The sequence below is a fragment of the Petromyzon marinus genome, chromosome 53 (genome assembly GCF_048934315.1).
Source record: "Petromyzon marinus isolate PM22_M1 ecotype Great Lakes invasive population chromosome 53, UKy_Petmar_22M1.pri1.0, whole genome shotgun sequence".
Taxonomy (NCBI): Eukaryota; Metazoa; Chordata; class Hyperoartia; order Petromyzontiformes; family Petromyzontidae; genus Petromyzon; species Petromyzon marinus.
This window is the reverse complement of record NC_133719.1, coordinates 3,718,982-3,734,991: the sequence shown is the minus strand read 5'-3', so window position 1 is coordinate 3,734,991 and position 16,010 is coordinate 3,718,982. Positions and strand designations below refer to the sequence as shown.

General features: G+C 52.0%; 1 protein-coding gene across 1 annotated transcript in view; it reads left to right on the top strand.

Annotated features, from left to right (window-relative positions):
• Positions 1-15,459, top strand: part of LOC116953838 (protein cornichon homolog 1-like) — a 167,565-nt gene extending 152,106 nt beyond the window's left edge. Inside the window, exons 5-6 of the mRNA XM_032974090.2 lie at positions 733-870; positions 12,194-15,459. Coding sequence (XP_032829981.1) covers positions 733-870; positions 12,194-12,224 — 169 coding nt within the window. The 3' untranslated portion in view covers positions 12,225-15,459. The remainder of the gene's footprint in view (positions 1-732; positions 871-12,193) is intronic.
• The last annotated feature ends 551 nt before the right edge of the window (positions 15,460-16,010 follow it).

Here is a 16,010-nt window from a genome sequence, read left to right as displayed (position 1 = left end):
CAACGCTCACCCACTCGCTCAGCCAACCGCCCTACCGCAAGGCACGTGCGTGCGTGTATGTTCGTGTCTTTGTCCCATGTGTGTTCGTCTCTGCAGTGCATGTTTTTCTTGCTTTTATTGCTCAATTTGTCTGCGGTGTGCGTGTGTGTGCATCGGTAGTGGGGAGCGGTAGTAGAGCAGTTAGCATGCCGCGCAATGAATCCGGCGACCCAAGTTCGATTCCTGTTCACGGCCAACACCAGTGACGATTATCTGAACCGGTCCTGGGCCTCCTCTGGGTCGAAACAGCCTCAAATGGGTACCTGGTGTGGTGTGTAAAAACATTCCCCACTGGGAAGACAAAGGCGGCCGGGTGTGGTGCTGGCCACCCACCCCCTACCATTCCGGCCTTCATAGGTGCTCACGAACAGCACTTACCCCAACAATCTGTTACGGCTATACGGGGGATCGTTGAAGAAAAAAATGTCTGTAGGTATGGGTGTTTCGCTAACAACACTTGCCCGAACAGTCTGTTAAAGCTCTATGGGCGGTCTTTGTGTAGGTATGGGGAGCGGTAGCGCCGCTGTTAACGCACTGCACTACGAAGTCGGCGACCCAAGTTCAATTCCCGCTCCACGGTCTTCATGGTGCTCTGCTCTCAAACGGCACTCGCCCCAACAGTCCCTTGAAGGTTATCCCGGGGGTGTGTGTGTGTGTGGGGGGGGGGGTCTTTGTCTTTTTGTGTGTCTGTAGGTACTTCCACAGGCCTCTGTTAGACGGCCTGTACAGCCCCACGAGCCTGACGAACGTGGAGGTGCTGGGCTACTGCCAGCGGGAAGGCTGGCTCAAGCTTGGCTTTTACCTTCTCTCCTTCTTCTATTACCTCTACAAGTGAGTGTCCACTAACCCCCACCGCACGCCTGCCCACCTCCACCTCCCTAGCTCACCCAACACTAAAGTGGTGGCCTGGCATGGTTTTGGTCACCCACCCGCTCGTGTGCCGTGCCGGCACTTCGTAGGTGCTCACTAAGAGCACTTGACCCCGAAAGCATGTTAAGGCTATACAGGAGATCTTTGTCTTTGTTTTTTTTTGTGGGGAGGGGCGGGGTGCATGTGCTAATGAGTGCATCTATGAGCGTATGGGGAGCGGTGGTGTAGTGGTTAGTGCACCGGGCTACGATCCCGAAGTCCCGGGTTCGAATCCCGCTCACGGCCAATACCAGTGACGATTATTTGAACCTCGTCCTGAGCCTCCCCTAGGTCGACTCGCCCACTGGTGAGACAAAGGCGGCCGGGCGTGGTGCCGGCTACACACCCCCTCGTGTGCCGTGCCGGCCTTCATAGGTGCTCGCGAAAAGCACTTGCCCCCAACAGTCTGTTAAGGCACTTCCGAGTAGCACGGTTGGCTTCGTAGGATCCGACAGAAATTTAACATACACACACGTACACATTCAAGGATCGACGAGGGGATCTCTCTTGTGTATGTGAGTGGGAGGACGTCAAACGCGGGTAATTGAATGATTGATGCCTTCCTTTTGCTACTCACATTCGCGGCAATAAACACCGCTGATGTGAAGCTCTGTGGAAAATCGCATCTGCTGCCCATTTCTCTTTGAGATGCCACGCACGCGCGCGTTTGTTTACTTGGCGAAGTTTATATGAAGTCGTAAAAACCAACTACTTATAAAATATTAATAGTTCGTTTTTTTATTATTTTATTCATCAATTATTACCAATAACAAAGTTATAACAAAGTTATTGGTAATAATTGTGTGCATGTTATGAAAGTTTACAACTTATAGAAGCAAAATATAAAAAAATATCAACATTGACAAACTGAACAAAAGTCATTATTTTTGCCTGTAGTCCCTGGCCTTAACTAATAATCTTAACAGGTACATGAACAATACATTGAGGGTAAAGTTAGCACTTTAGATATCTTTACTGAACAGAAATAATACAGAACCACCAGTACTTGCCTCACCTGCCACTAAATGATCATGAACAAACAAGCTGCTAGAGTCAGAAGGAAAACAGAGAGCGCCAATCTATTCCAGACCTAACTAAGTCACTGAAATTGAAGAACAAGCGTGAATGAATGCAAGAACATGTATGAAATACATGCCTTGGGGACAAACATGCATTTTGTAAATTATTTATTGTCTTAATTAACAGCAGAGCCGTTGGAATGCTTTATTTGTAACGTCCGGGCAAATAGGCGCGATTGTGATAGGTGCAAAAAACAGGTTTCCTGCGAGAAAAATTAAACAGCTGCTCATTTGTCAAGGTTGTCGTGTATTATTTTACTTATGTTGATGTAACAAATTAAATGGCACCATGGAAGTTTTGCCACCTTGGATGGTACCGATATCTGGTCTGGCCCAATGACTATCAACTCGCTGTACTTCAGAATTCAGTTTAATCACAACTGGGCCTCTCGGTCTCTATGTGAGCCTGTGGGTCTCGATGTGAGTCGCTGGGTCTTTATGTGAACCTGTGGGTCTCTATATCAGTCTGTGGGTCTCTATGTGAGTCTATGGGTTTCTGTGAGTCTATGGGTCTCTATGTGAGTATAAGGGTCTCTGTGTGAGTCTATGGATCCCTATGTAAGTCTATTAGTCTCTATGTGAGTGTGGGTCTCTATGTGAGTATATAGGTCTCTATGTGAGTCTATGAATCACTGCGTGAGTCTCTGGGTCTTTATACGAGTCTATGGTCCCTATGTGAGTATGGGTCTCTATGTGAGTATGGGTCTCTATGTGAATATATGGGTCTCCATGTGAGTCTTTGTGTGAGTCTATGGGTCTCTATGTGAGTCATTGTTGACTGGGCTGAGACCATATCGCTGCCCTTGAGAACCCGGTACAATCGCAGGCAGCGGCTGAAACCAGGATTTGAACCCAGGATTTTCAGCTGCACCGGGTCAGCACTAAGCCACCCACCTGCCCCTTTTGAGTGTGGATCTTCCAAACACGACCACATAATCAACGGCGAGTATTCCCTGAACCCAGTTCAGTGCTCCATGAACCCAGTTCAGTGATCCCTGAACCCAGTTGAGTGATCCATGAACCCAGTTTGGACCCTGAACCTAGTTCAATACTCCATTAACCCAATTTTAGACTTGGCAGACCTTGAATTAGTGGAAGCCCACCGCCAGGACCATCGCTGCCCACTACTTACCATCACCACTAGCAGCAGCCCTTTATTGGTGGTTGCCCACCACCTGTACCATCATTACCCACTACTACCATCACCTTTAGCAGCAGCAAACTCCACCGTCAACAGCGTGAGTGTGTAAAGTGAGGTGCAATGATTACCTGGCAGCCCTTTAATTGGTGGAAACCCACCACCAACGGCGCCATTGCCCATCACTTACATTAACATTAGCTGCCCCGCCCATGCTGCTGACACTTGGGCTACGCCCATTTTAAACCTTTATACAGAGTTCGCCTTTAGAGGCTGACCCCCTTTTCCTGATGACGACCGCTTGTGTTGCGATCGAAACGTCGCGTTTTTTTATTTTATTTTTGTTACTATTTTTATTGTTTTTATTCACTTCATTATTCTTTTTCTATCTACATGACTTTACCGAAAGAACCAAAGAATATCCATTAACCCAGTTCAGTGATCCATGAACCCAGTTTGGACCCTGAACCTAGTTCAATACTCCATTAACCCAGTTCGGATCCCTGTGCCCAGTCCAGTGACCTCTGAACCCAGTTCAGAGATCACTCGCCGCGTAGGGCGGCCAACAGCACTGCGCGGTCTCTTCGGCACCTCCCAGGCGGCGGAGGCGGCGGGTGGCGGTGGGGATGTCTTGGCGAGGGCATGCGCCTGGCCTGGCCGAGATGTCCAGATTCGGTGTTTGCTTTTCCCTTTTCTTGATTCCCTCTTTCATTGCGAACTTAAATCGCTCGTCCCTTGAGCTGTTGTCATCGTCGTTGATGTTGTTGATGCTCTTGATGTTGGATTATCAGACAGCCTCCCGCTGACATATATATATAGACGGGCATGGCGCTGGTGACAATTATCTGAACCACTCCTGGGCCTCTTACCCTCGGTCGACTCAGCCTTAAATGAGCCCTTGGTACGATGTGTAAACATCAGCACTTACGCGGCCGTGCGTGGTGCTACTCGCCACCCACTCACCTCGTGTGCCCGGCCTTCATAGGTGATTCGCGCTAACAGCACTTGCCCCAACAGTTTGTTAAGCCTATACGGGGGATCTTTGTTCTAGTGGAGGGGGGAGGGCAGACACGGCGAGACTCCCTCTCTCATGGTCCCTAGAATAATAATGATCCCACCCCACACCTTCCACGAACCCCGACCACCTCCTCCTCCCTCCACGGTGGCCGTCACCCATCGGCTGCGGATTGAAAATATTTTCTCTCTCACGATTGCCAACGCAGCGTTTTGTTGCCCACGGCGGTGTTTGATTAGCGACGTAATGGTCGCGATCAGCGCTGGAAGCTGAGTCCGTGCGTGAATCGCAATGGGAACACGCGGCTCGGATAAGTAGCGACTCTGCCCGGGAGGTCTGCGGGGGTCACACTGTGATCAATGTGTCCGGCTGTCTCTCTCGGGCGAGACTCGAATATCGACACAGCCTCGACACACCGAAGGTCCACTCGTATCGGATCAGATTCACGAGAGATACCGTGACGCCACGTTACACACACAGACACACAGTCGCTCCACTGTGACCCCACATTACACACAGACACACAGTCGCTCCACTGTGACCCCACGTTACAACAACAACAACAACAACCGCCATTCGCCACTAAGTGGCGGTGACGTCACCACGACGCTTGTGCCAGGCCATGTGCACCTTGGGGCCACGTAAAGTATCGAACGCCCCCTGACAGGAGGTCACGGGGCAGACCCAGGTGCCATGGGTGGACTGACTGAGATGACCGGCTGATGCACCACCTGTGCCCCCTACTGTGCCAACCTGCTGTGCTTTAGCCACCCGGCGCTCCACTCGTTGTTGTGAGCGTCGCTCCTCCGCAATCCGTTGTTGTTGGAGGGCGACTGCCTCCAACTGCCCAGTAGCGTCCTTCACTAGCCTCCTCCACAGAGGCCGATCTTGACACCGCTGGTACCAGTCATCGGCAAGTCCACTCAGCTCCACGTCCTCCTGTACCACATCACTCCATTTCTTCTCTAGCCCGTGCCGCGCCCGTTTAGCCCCTTCGATCCGGCCGAACAAAAGCTGTTTCGGCATGCGGTGGTTGGGCATGCGGGCTACATTTCCCAGCCAATGCAGCCTTGCCTGCCGGAGGAGCTCACCGATGGGACCTTGCCCAGATCTTTCAAGGATTTGTGAGCTCCTCACAATCCAGCCTGGTTAAACCCAGGATGGATCGTAGGCAGGCTAGCCTAAATGTTTCTAACCAGCGAAGATGTTCCATTAAGGGGGTCCACGTGTCGCAAGCGTAGAGAAGGGAGGGAATGACCATGGCCGAGAAGACCTGAAGCTTAGTGCGGAGCGACAGACCAGATAGCTTCCACACAGCGTTATGCAACCGATGAAAAGATATTGCCGCTCGACTGATTCGGAGTGAGACCTCTGCTGTTAAACTGGAGCCTGTCAAAAGCACACTGCCCAGGTATGGGAAACTGTCCACTCTCTCCACAACTGCCCCATCACCGATTGGGAGTTGTGGGGGTGGAGTGTCTGATGGTACAAAATATCCAGGCAGGTTCTTAGTTTTGGTGGGGCTGATGGTAAGGACCCATCTCTTAGTGGCACGCTCCAGTCTCAGCAGCAGCGTCTCCAATGCCTCCTCTGAATGAGCAGCTATTACCAAATCATTGGCATACATAACGTGGTTGAGCAATAGGGAGCCATCCCTTGACCGCACCCGGGCATCGATCAGCCTCCAATTATATCTGTACCAAATGGAGATTCCCCCGGTACAACTATTGAAGGCTTCACGAACTACGTGGTCAAAATAGATGTTAAGTAATGTGGGAGCCAGAGGACATCCCTGTCGCACCCCAAGGTGTACAGGGAATGGCTCTGACTCCCGGCCACGTAGTTTTACCTGGGCCCACTCACCATCATGAGGGTCCTTAATGATCGTGAGCAGGGGGTCAGGGACTCCAAAAGCACGAAGAACAACCCAGAGCCCAGGCCTACTGATGGTATCATAGGCCTTGACCAGGTCAATAAAGCAGAGATGTAGGTCTTGTTGGAATTTCCTACACCTCTGCTGTAGTAGACGGACAGAAAATATGACATCCATGCAGGACCGCCCTTTCCTGAAACCACACACAGACACTTCACTGTGATCCCACATTACACACAGACACACAGTCACTCCACTGTGACTCCACGTTACACACAGACACACAGTCGCTCCACTGTGACGCCACGTTACACACAGACACACAGTCACTTCACTATGACTCAACATTACACACAGACACTTCACCATGACCTCACGTTACACACAAACACACTGTCACTTCACTGTGACCCAACATTACACACAGACACTTGACCATGACCCCACGTTACACACAGACACACAGTCACTTAACTTTGACCCCACGTTACACACAGACACTTCACTGTGACCCCACGTTACACCCACACAGTCACTTTACTGTGACCCCACGTTACACACAGACACACAGTCACTTCCCTGTGACCCTACGTTACACACAGACACACAGTCACTTCACCGTGACCCCACGTTACACACAGACACTTCACTGTGACACCACGTTACACACAGACACTTCACTGTGACCCCACGTTACACACAGACACACAGTCACTTCACTGTGACCCCACGTTACACACAGACACACAGTCACTTCACTGTGTCCCCACGTTACACACAGACACACAGTCACTTCACTGTGTCCCCACGTTACACACAGACACACAGTCACTTCACTGTGACCCCACGTTACACACAGACACAGTCACTTCACTGTGACCCCACGTTACACACAGACACACAGACACTTCACTTTGACCCCACGTTGCACAGAGACACACAGACACTTCACTTTGACCCCACGTTACACACAGACACACAGTCACTTCACTGTGACCCCACGTTACACACAGACACACAGTCACTCCACTGTGACCCCACATTACACGTAGATACACAGTCACTTCACTGTGACCCCACGTTACACATATATACACAGTCACTTCACTGTGATGCCACGTTACACACAGACACACAGTCACTCCACTGTGACCCCACGTTACACGCAGACACAGTCACTTCACTGTGACCCCACGTTACACACAGACACACAGTCACGTCAATGTGACCCGACGTTACACACAGACACACAGTCACTTCACTGTGACCCCACGTTACACACAGACACACAGTCACTTCACTGTGACCCCACGTTACACACACACACAGTCACGTCACTGTGACCCCACGTTACACACAGACACACAGTCACGTCAATGTGACCCCACGTTACACACAGACACAGTCACTTCACTTTGGTCCCACGTTACACACAGACACAGTCACTTCACAGTGACCCCACGTTACAGACAGACACATAGTCACTCCTCTGTGACCCCACGTTACACACAAACACACAGTCGCTCCACTGTGACCCAACATTACACACAGACACACAGTCACTTCACTGTGACCCCACATTACACACAGACACACAGACACTTCACTGTGACCCCACGTTACACACAGACACACAGTCACTTCACTGTGACCCCACGTTACACACAGACACACAGTCACTTCACTGTGGCCCCACGTTACACACAGACACACAGTCACTTCAATGTGACCCCACGTTACACACAGACACAGTCACTTCACTTTGGCCCCACGTTACACACAGACAGTCACTTCACTGTGACCTCACGTTACACACAGACACACAGTCACTTCACAGTGACCCCACGTTACAGACAGACACATAATCACTCCTCTGTGACCCCACGTTACACACAGACACACAGTCACTTCACTGTGACCCCACATTACACACAGACACATAGTCACTCCACTGTGACCCCACGTTACACACAGACACACAGTCACTTCACTGTGACCCCACCTTACACACAGACACATAATCACTCCACTGTGACCCCACGTTACACACAGATACAGTCACTTCACTGTGACCCCACGTTACACACAGACACACAGTCACTTCAATGTGACCCCACGTTACACACAGATACAGTCACTTCACTGTGACCCCACCTTACACACAGACACACAGTCACTTCACTGTGACCCCACGTTACACACAGACACACAGTCACTCCACTGTGACCCCACATTACACACAGACACAGTCACTTCACTGTGACCCCACGTTACACACAGACACAGTCACTTCACTTTGACCCCACGTTACACACAGACACACAGTCACTTCACTGTGACCCCACGTTACACACAGACACAGTCACTTCACTGTGACCTCACGTTACACACAGACACACAGTCACTTCACTGTGACCCCACGTTACACACAGACACAGTCACTTCACTGTGACCCCACGTTACACACAGACACAGTCACTTCACTGTGACCCCACGTTACACACAGACACAGTCACTTCACTGTGACCCCACATTACACACAGACACACAGACACTTCACTGTTACCCCACGTTACACACAGACACACAGTCACTTCACTGTGACCCCACGTTACACATAGATACACAGTCACTTCACTGTGACCCCACGTTACACACGGACACACAGTCACTCCACTGTGAGCCCACATTACACACAGACACACAGTCACTTCACTGTGACCCCACATTACACACAGACACACAGTCACTCCACTGTGAGCCCACGTTACACACAGACACACAGTCACTTCACTGTGACCCCACATTACACACAGACTCACAGTCACTTCACTGTGACCCCACGTTACACACGGACACACAGACACTTCACTGTGACCCCACGTTACACACAGACTCACAGTCACTCCACTGTGACCCCACGTTACACACAGACTCACAGTCAAATTCGGAATGCGGCGGTGGCCGGACTGCGCCGAACAAAGCGGTCGACAGATGCTGTGCACAAATTAATCTGTCCGGGGGGTGCCTGCGAGCAAGTGGGGGGGGGGGGCGGAGTTTTTATAAGGGGGAGGGCGAGCAGTAGGCATTGGGAACGATGTCCCCCTTTGATGGAGACTTCTGTGTAGATGTAAGCGGAACATCCACATAGCTCGCGATCCTTCTCGCTGGACGCCTGCCCCCTCCCCTCTCCCCCCCGCCCCCCCCCCCCCCCATGCAGGCAGATGGGATACCCCCCACTCCCACCCCCGCCCCCTAACGCGGGGCCAGAGGCAAAGAGGGGAGCCGAGCAGCCAGCGACAATCTGGCGGTTGTGTCCCTAGCCGACCCAGCCCCATTATCACCGAAGACAAGGATCCCTCCCACCACCCCCCGTAGTCTCTGACAGGCTGTGGGGGCAGTGGCTGCTCGCGAGTAGCACCTCGTGGGAAGGGCGGTGGATGGGACAGCGTCACAGGGCCGTCCACCGCTGTCTTCCGTCAGCGGCTCACCTAGTTCGAAGCTGCCCGTGGACCGGTTGCAATATCCGTCGCCGATGTTGGCCCCGAGTGAAAGTCGAGTGTTGGATGGCCGGGTTCGTGTCGCAGCGCGCCGACCACTGCGACACCACTCCGCACACGTGCAGCGCGTGTGCACGCGCTGCAGGCACGCGCGAACGCACGCGCACGGATACACACGTGTTAGACGTGAGTCTGTGAATGGATAAGTGTACCGACAAAGACAAAGATCCCCGTGTAGCCATAAAGAGACTGTAGGGGCAAGTGCTGTTAGCGAGCACCTTTGAACGCCAGAACGACGCGCGAGGGGGTGGGTGGACAGCACCACGCCCGACCGCCTTTGTCTCCCCAGCGGCGATGTTTACACACCGCACCAGGTGCTCATTTGAGGCTGAGTCGACCTAGGGGAGGCCCAGGACCGGTTCGGACAATTGTCACCGGCGTTAGCCGGGTTCATAGTGCAGCCCGCGAATGTGAGTAGCAACAGGAAGGCATCAATCATTCAATCACCCGCGTTTGACGTCCTCCCACGCTCACACACACACACGAGAGATCCCCTCGTCGAGCCTTGAATGTGCACGTGTGTGTATGTTGAACTTCTGTTGCATTCTACGTAGCCAACCGTGCTAATCGGAAGTGCCTTAACAGACTGTTGGGGCAAGTGCAGTTCGCGAGCACCTATGACAGGGGTGGGAAAATGTTTTAACTCGCGGGCCACAATGGGTTCTAAAATTTGACAGAGGGGCCGGGCCAGGAACAGATGGATGGAGTGTTTGTGTGAACTAATATATATGACGTGTTAAAAATCATTACATGAAAGGATTTGGCCTTTAACAGGTAGCAAAGCATTTGTTTGCAAGGCAATTTAACAAATTGCACGAACATGAACAATACAAAAACATGTCGTAACTCCCGGTCAAAGTACGCAAACTAATGGGGAAATGGGGGCATTACAGGAGAAAGGTCAAATTTAATTTAATAACAATAAAAATATTTGGACAAGTTCGGCGGGGCCGGATTAAAAAGCCCAACGGGCCGTGTAGGGCCCGGGGGCCGTACTTTGCCCATGTCTGACCTATGAAGACCGGCACGGCACACGAGGGGGTGGGTGGACAGCACCACGCCCGGCCGCCTTTGTCTCACCAGTGGCTGAGTCGACCTAGGAGAGGCCCAGGACCGGTTCGGACAATTGTCACCGGTGTTAGCCGGGTTCATAGTGCAGGCCGCTGCACTATCGCTCGCTACAAGTGTGTACCAACAAACCAATAAAGACAAAGATCCCCCATATAGCCTTAACAGACAGTAGGGGCAAGTGCTGTTAGCGAGCATCTATGAAGGCCTGAACGGTACACGAGGGGGTGGGTGGCCAGCACCACGCCCGACCGCCTTTGTCTCCCCAGTGGCGATTTTTACACACCGCACCAGGTTATTCATTTTAGGCTGAATCGACCTAGGGGAGGCTCGGGACCGGTTCAGATAATTGTCACTGGTGTTGGCCGTGAGCGGGAATCGAACTCGTGTCACCGGGTTCATAGCGCAGCGCGCTCACCACTGCACTACCGCTCGCCACAAGTGTGTCCCAACAAAGATCCCCGCGTTTAGCCATAACAGACTGTAGGGGCAAGTGCTGTTGGCGAGCACCAGCACACACCAGCACACCGGCATTTCACATGACATGTAACGCGCAGGCACACGATAACCAATAACAGCCGCCATTCATCGCTAAGTGCCAGGTTAGGTGCACTTCGAGGATTCCGCGTGGAGCGTGGAAGGTTCGCAGGAGGTCACAGGACAGCCCCAAGGTGTAATGAGTCGACTGCCTGTGATGACTTAACAGATTCACCACCTGTGCACCCCACTGTGCCAAAACGGAGATTCCCCCGTATAGCCTCGAGCAGACTTTTGGGGCAAGTGCTGTTGGCGACTTTGCAGCACTTACGAAGGCCAGAATGGCACACGAGAGGGGGAGAGTGACACGACGCCACGCCCGGAGCCACCTTTGTCTCCCCACTGCTGGTATTCACACAACGCACCAAGTAGATTTTTTTTTCCTTGGCGAAACCCATAGATGCAGGTTCAAATTTTCCCCACTGTTTATCACTTGGAAGTGGGAATCGAACTTGAGCCACCAATTATGGAGCACAGTGGGCTAACCACTGCGCCACTGCTCCCGAAAATACACACAGACGTACACAACCCACACCAAAAATAGACACTTACAACTATTATCACGTGTTTGCGACGGTAATATTTGCGTGTGAGGAGCGGTAGTGCAGTGGCTAGCACGCCGCGCTGCGAAACCTGGCGACCCGAGTTCCATTCCCACTCACGGCCAACACCAGTGACGATTATTTGAACTGCTACTGGGGCCTACCCTACGTCAACTCATCCTCAAATTAGTATTTGGTGCGTTGTGTATAAAATATATATATAATATCGCCACTGGGAAGACAAAGACGATCGGGTGTGGTGATAGCCACGCACGCTCCTGGTGCACCGTTCCGGCCTTCATATGTGCTCGCTAACAGCACTTGCCCCTACAGTCTGCTAAGGCTACACGGGGGATCTTTGTTTTCTTTGCCCCGTATTTGTGTTTCTGCGAATTGCGTCGCTAACCCGTGTCTCGCTCTGCTCAATTCGCAGCATGATATACACGCTCATCGCTAACGTATAGAGAGAGGAGAGAGAGAGGAGAGAGAGGAGAGGAGAGACAACGACTGGACGTCCGGAGGGATACGAAGAGACATTTTTTCTAAAACAAAAGAGAACAGCAAAGACCACGGGACAACGATGACTGAAGTTGTTTTTTGCGGTTTTATTTTTTCTGTATTCCCGGAGAAGACTGCTTCTGCTGCTGCTGCTGGTCGTGGTGTCTCTCTCTCTCTCTCCCGCTCTCTCTTCTAAAACAAAACCTCTGAACGGTGGACTCGGCATCTGCCGCTCAACTCGCGGAGGAGTCTCATCACTGGGGGTGTGGGGTGGCCACGTCGCAGAGGGTGGCGGTGGCGGCGGCGGTGGTGGTGGTGGTGGTGTGAGGCTGGCGGGGACGACTTCTCAAGTGACTGCGGAACTTCACTTTTGTGCGTGGGTCCAATCGGCAGTGAAGAGTGGCGAGCGGTGGCGGTGAGGACGACGGAGCTCATCTGCACCCGCCCCCCACCGCCGCGTTCCGAAGGCGCGCGGAGGAGCCGGGTCGGGGGGGGGGGGGTGAAGCAGGGGAGCGCCTCTTCCTCCGCATCCTGGGAAAGAGGAAAACTAATTTTACAAACTTACGCCGCTTCGTGTGTATCATCGCTCGCTCTGGCTTTTTTTTTTAATCGCGGGAAAATTCTGAAATGAATTGTTCTTTATTTTGTAACCGCGCAAACTGGCGCAGAAACTCCTTTCCAATGACTTCGCGATTGATGGTTTTGGTTTTTCTTTCATGGTTGTTGTTTTGTGTGTGTGTGTGTCTGTGAGCAGAAGAATAACGGGAAGAATTTTTTTCAGATATTGCCCGATGGTGGAAACCCTCTGGAGATTTGGAATGAGCGATGTGAAAGGACCTCTGTTGGTTTTAAGTTCGCGATGGAGATTTAAATTCGCCGGTGGGAAGGAGATTTGGAATGAGGGATGGGAAGGGACCGCTGTTGGTTTTAAGTTCGCGATGGAGATTTAAATTCGCCGGTGGGAAGGAGATTTGGAATGAGCGATGGGAAGGGACCTCTGTTGGTTTTAAGTTCGCGATGGAGATTTAAATTCGCCGGTGGGAAGGAGATTTGGAATGAGCGATGGGAAGGGATCTCTGTTGGTTTTAAGTTCGCGATGGAGATTTAAATTCGCCGGTGGGAAGGAGATTTGGAATTAGCGATGGGAAGGGATCTCTGTTGGTTTTAAGTTCGCGATGGAGATTTAAATTCGCCGGTGGGAAGGAGATTTGGAATGAGCGATGGGAGGGAACCTCTGGACATTGGAATTAACAACAACAACAAAACGCAATCGCAATGTGGAATCTCACAAACAAAATGTTTTCCTGGCACCCCATAACACCCCACCCCACCAGGCGAGCGTGGCATCTCCATAGGGCCGCGGGTGTCAGTTCTCAAAAGCGTCCGTGCGATTGGAAATCCCAGTGCGGGTGTGCGACGTTTATCCGCTCGACATTATTTACTTGTTGTTACTTTCTTAAACGACGGAAGATATATGTCTTCGGGGTTTATATATGTATATCAATCCATCATCCCGTTTGCTACTGGCGTATACACAAGTGTCAACGTGTAACGGCTCTCGCCTGCTATTTTATAGAGACTTTGTAATTTGAAAAAAAAACACAAACACAGAAAAAGGCGTGGTGCCAGATCTACAAACTCCGATACCGCCGCTGCCCTGCCACGGCGCGTGTATCGGTGTTGTAGCCTCGCGGGCTTCGTCCGTCCGTATTAGCAAGGGCATGGGTGGGGAGGGCTTGGGAGGGTGGGTGGTGCTGGGCGGTGGTGGAATCCACGGCGATTGTGACGACGCATCGCGTTCCCAAAGGATGCCGAACGCCAACACTCTGCGAATGATGGGGAGTGGAGAAGGGAGGGGGAGGGAAACCCTCGAAACCCCGAACCACAAACGCGATCGACGTCGTCGCTGGGTTGGAAACGAATGTAAATGACGGCACGCAAACGTCACGGGTGAATGAGTGAGCGAGTGAGCGGGCGAATGGGTGGGTGGGTGAGTGGGTGGGTGAATGAGACGAGTGAATGGACGAATGAGAGAGTGTGTGAATGCATGAGTGAGTGGGTGAGTAAGTTAGAGAGAGAGAGTGGGTGAATGAGAGAGAGAGGGTGTGTGTGAATGCATGAGTGAGTGGGTAAGTTTGAGAGTCGGTGAATGAAAGAGAGAGTGGGTGAATGCATGAGTGAGTGGATGAATAAGTTAGAGAGAGAGAGTGGGTGAATGAGAGAGAGAGAGGGTGTGTGTGAATGAATGAGTGAGTGGGTAAGTTAGAGAGTCGGTGAATGATAGAGAGAGTGGTTGAATGCATGAGTGAGTGGGTGAGTAAGTTAGAGAGATAGTGGGTGAATGAGTGTGTGAATGAGTGGGTAAGTGAATGTGTACTGCTGCTCACGAACAGCGGCTACCAGGCACGACTCTCATCCATACGCCTCGCGCGCACGTCATGTGACCACTGCTCCCGCATTTATACTGTACAATGCGCTCAGCCTTGCCTAGACCACCAACTCAAGAGATTTAACAACACGCAAAGGTGTACCGCTTTCGCAGCAGCAAAACACGACTCATGTTCTACACACCTCGCACGCGTGTCATGTGACCACCACACGACGCGTGTAATGCTCTCAGCCTTGTCTAGACCACCAGCACCTGAAGAGTTCAACACGGGGGGAACGCGTGGAACACGTGACCGTATTATTGAGCAACAATTGCACCACGCGTTCAACGCTTTTTTTGAGCTGGTGGTCTCGGCAAGGCTGAGAGAATTGTGCGCGCAGCGTGATGTGTGTGTATGTATGGTGGACTTCTTTCGCACCGTACGTAGCCAGCCAACGGAGGTGCAGGGGAAGGACAGCAGGCGAACGGATGGGAGTCGCGCGCCCTGCTGCTGATGTGTGGCACACAGCATCCATGGTCAAGCCTCTTGCGTGCCGCTCAATCTTATTCAAAAATGCGGCGCACTTTGAAATCAGCACCAAGCGTCCCGCAAATCACGTGACTTATGTGTGGGCGCCCCCTATTTAAACAGACGCTGCTGCGAGGCCCTGATGCAGCCTCTCCCTCCCGATCCTCGCTTCTCTTGACCCGTAAACTCCCGAGTTTTCTTCGTTCCATTTCCGTCATTTTCCTGCTTCATTCCTCAATCTTCTTCCTTTTTCTCTTCCACTTTCTTTTGGGTGGGGGTCTTCTTTCCTTCCCCCCCCCCCTCCCATACATCATCATCACATCCCTTGACTCTTTACTCCTCTTTTCCCCCGGTAGAGTAACAACAAAAAGAAACGACAACAACAACAGAAAACACTTGATCGCGCAAAATGATGTGGATGTTGTGTAGCGTCTAAATGCGGAAAGGTGACGCAAAGCCATGGGGCACGGAGCCAACAGCACGGATGGCTGCGGGAGAGAGGGGAAGGGATTTCAGAGGGGCTTCAGTCGCAGAGAGAGGTGGAGAGATCGCACGATCTTGAGTCAGGGGGCTTCAGTCGCAGAGAGAGGTGGAGAGATCGCACGACCTTGAGCCAGGGGGCTTCAGTCACAGAGAGAGAGGTGGAGAGATCGCACGATCTTGAGCTTCAGTCACAGAGAGAGGTGGAGAGATCGCACGATCTTGAGCCAGGGCTTCAGTCACAGAGAGAGGTGGAGAGATCGCACGATCTTGAGCCAGGGGGCTTCAATCACAGAGAGAGGTGGAGAGATCGCACGACCTTGAGCCAGGGGGCTTCAGTCACAGAGAGAGAGGAGGAGAGATCGCACGATCTTG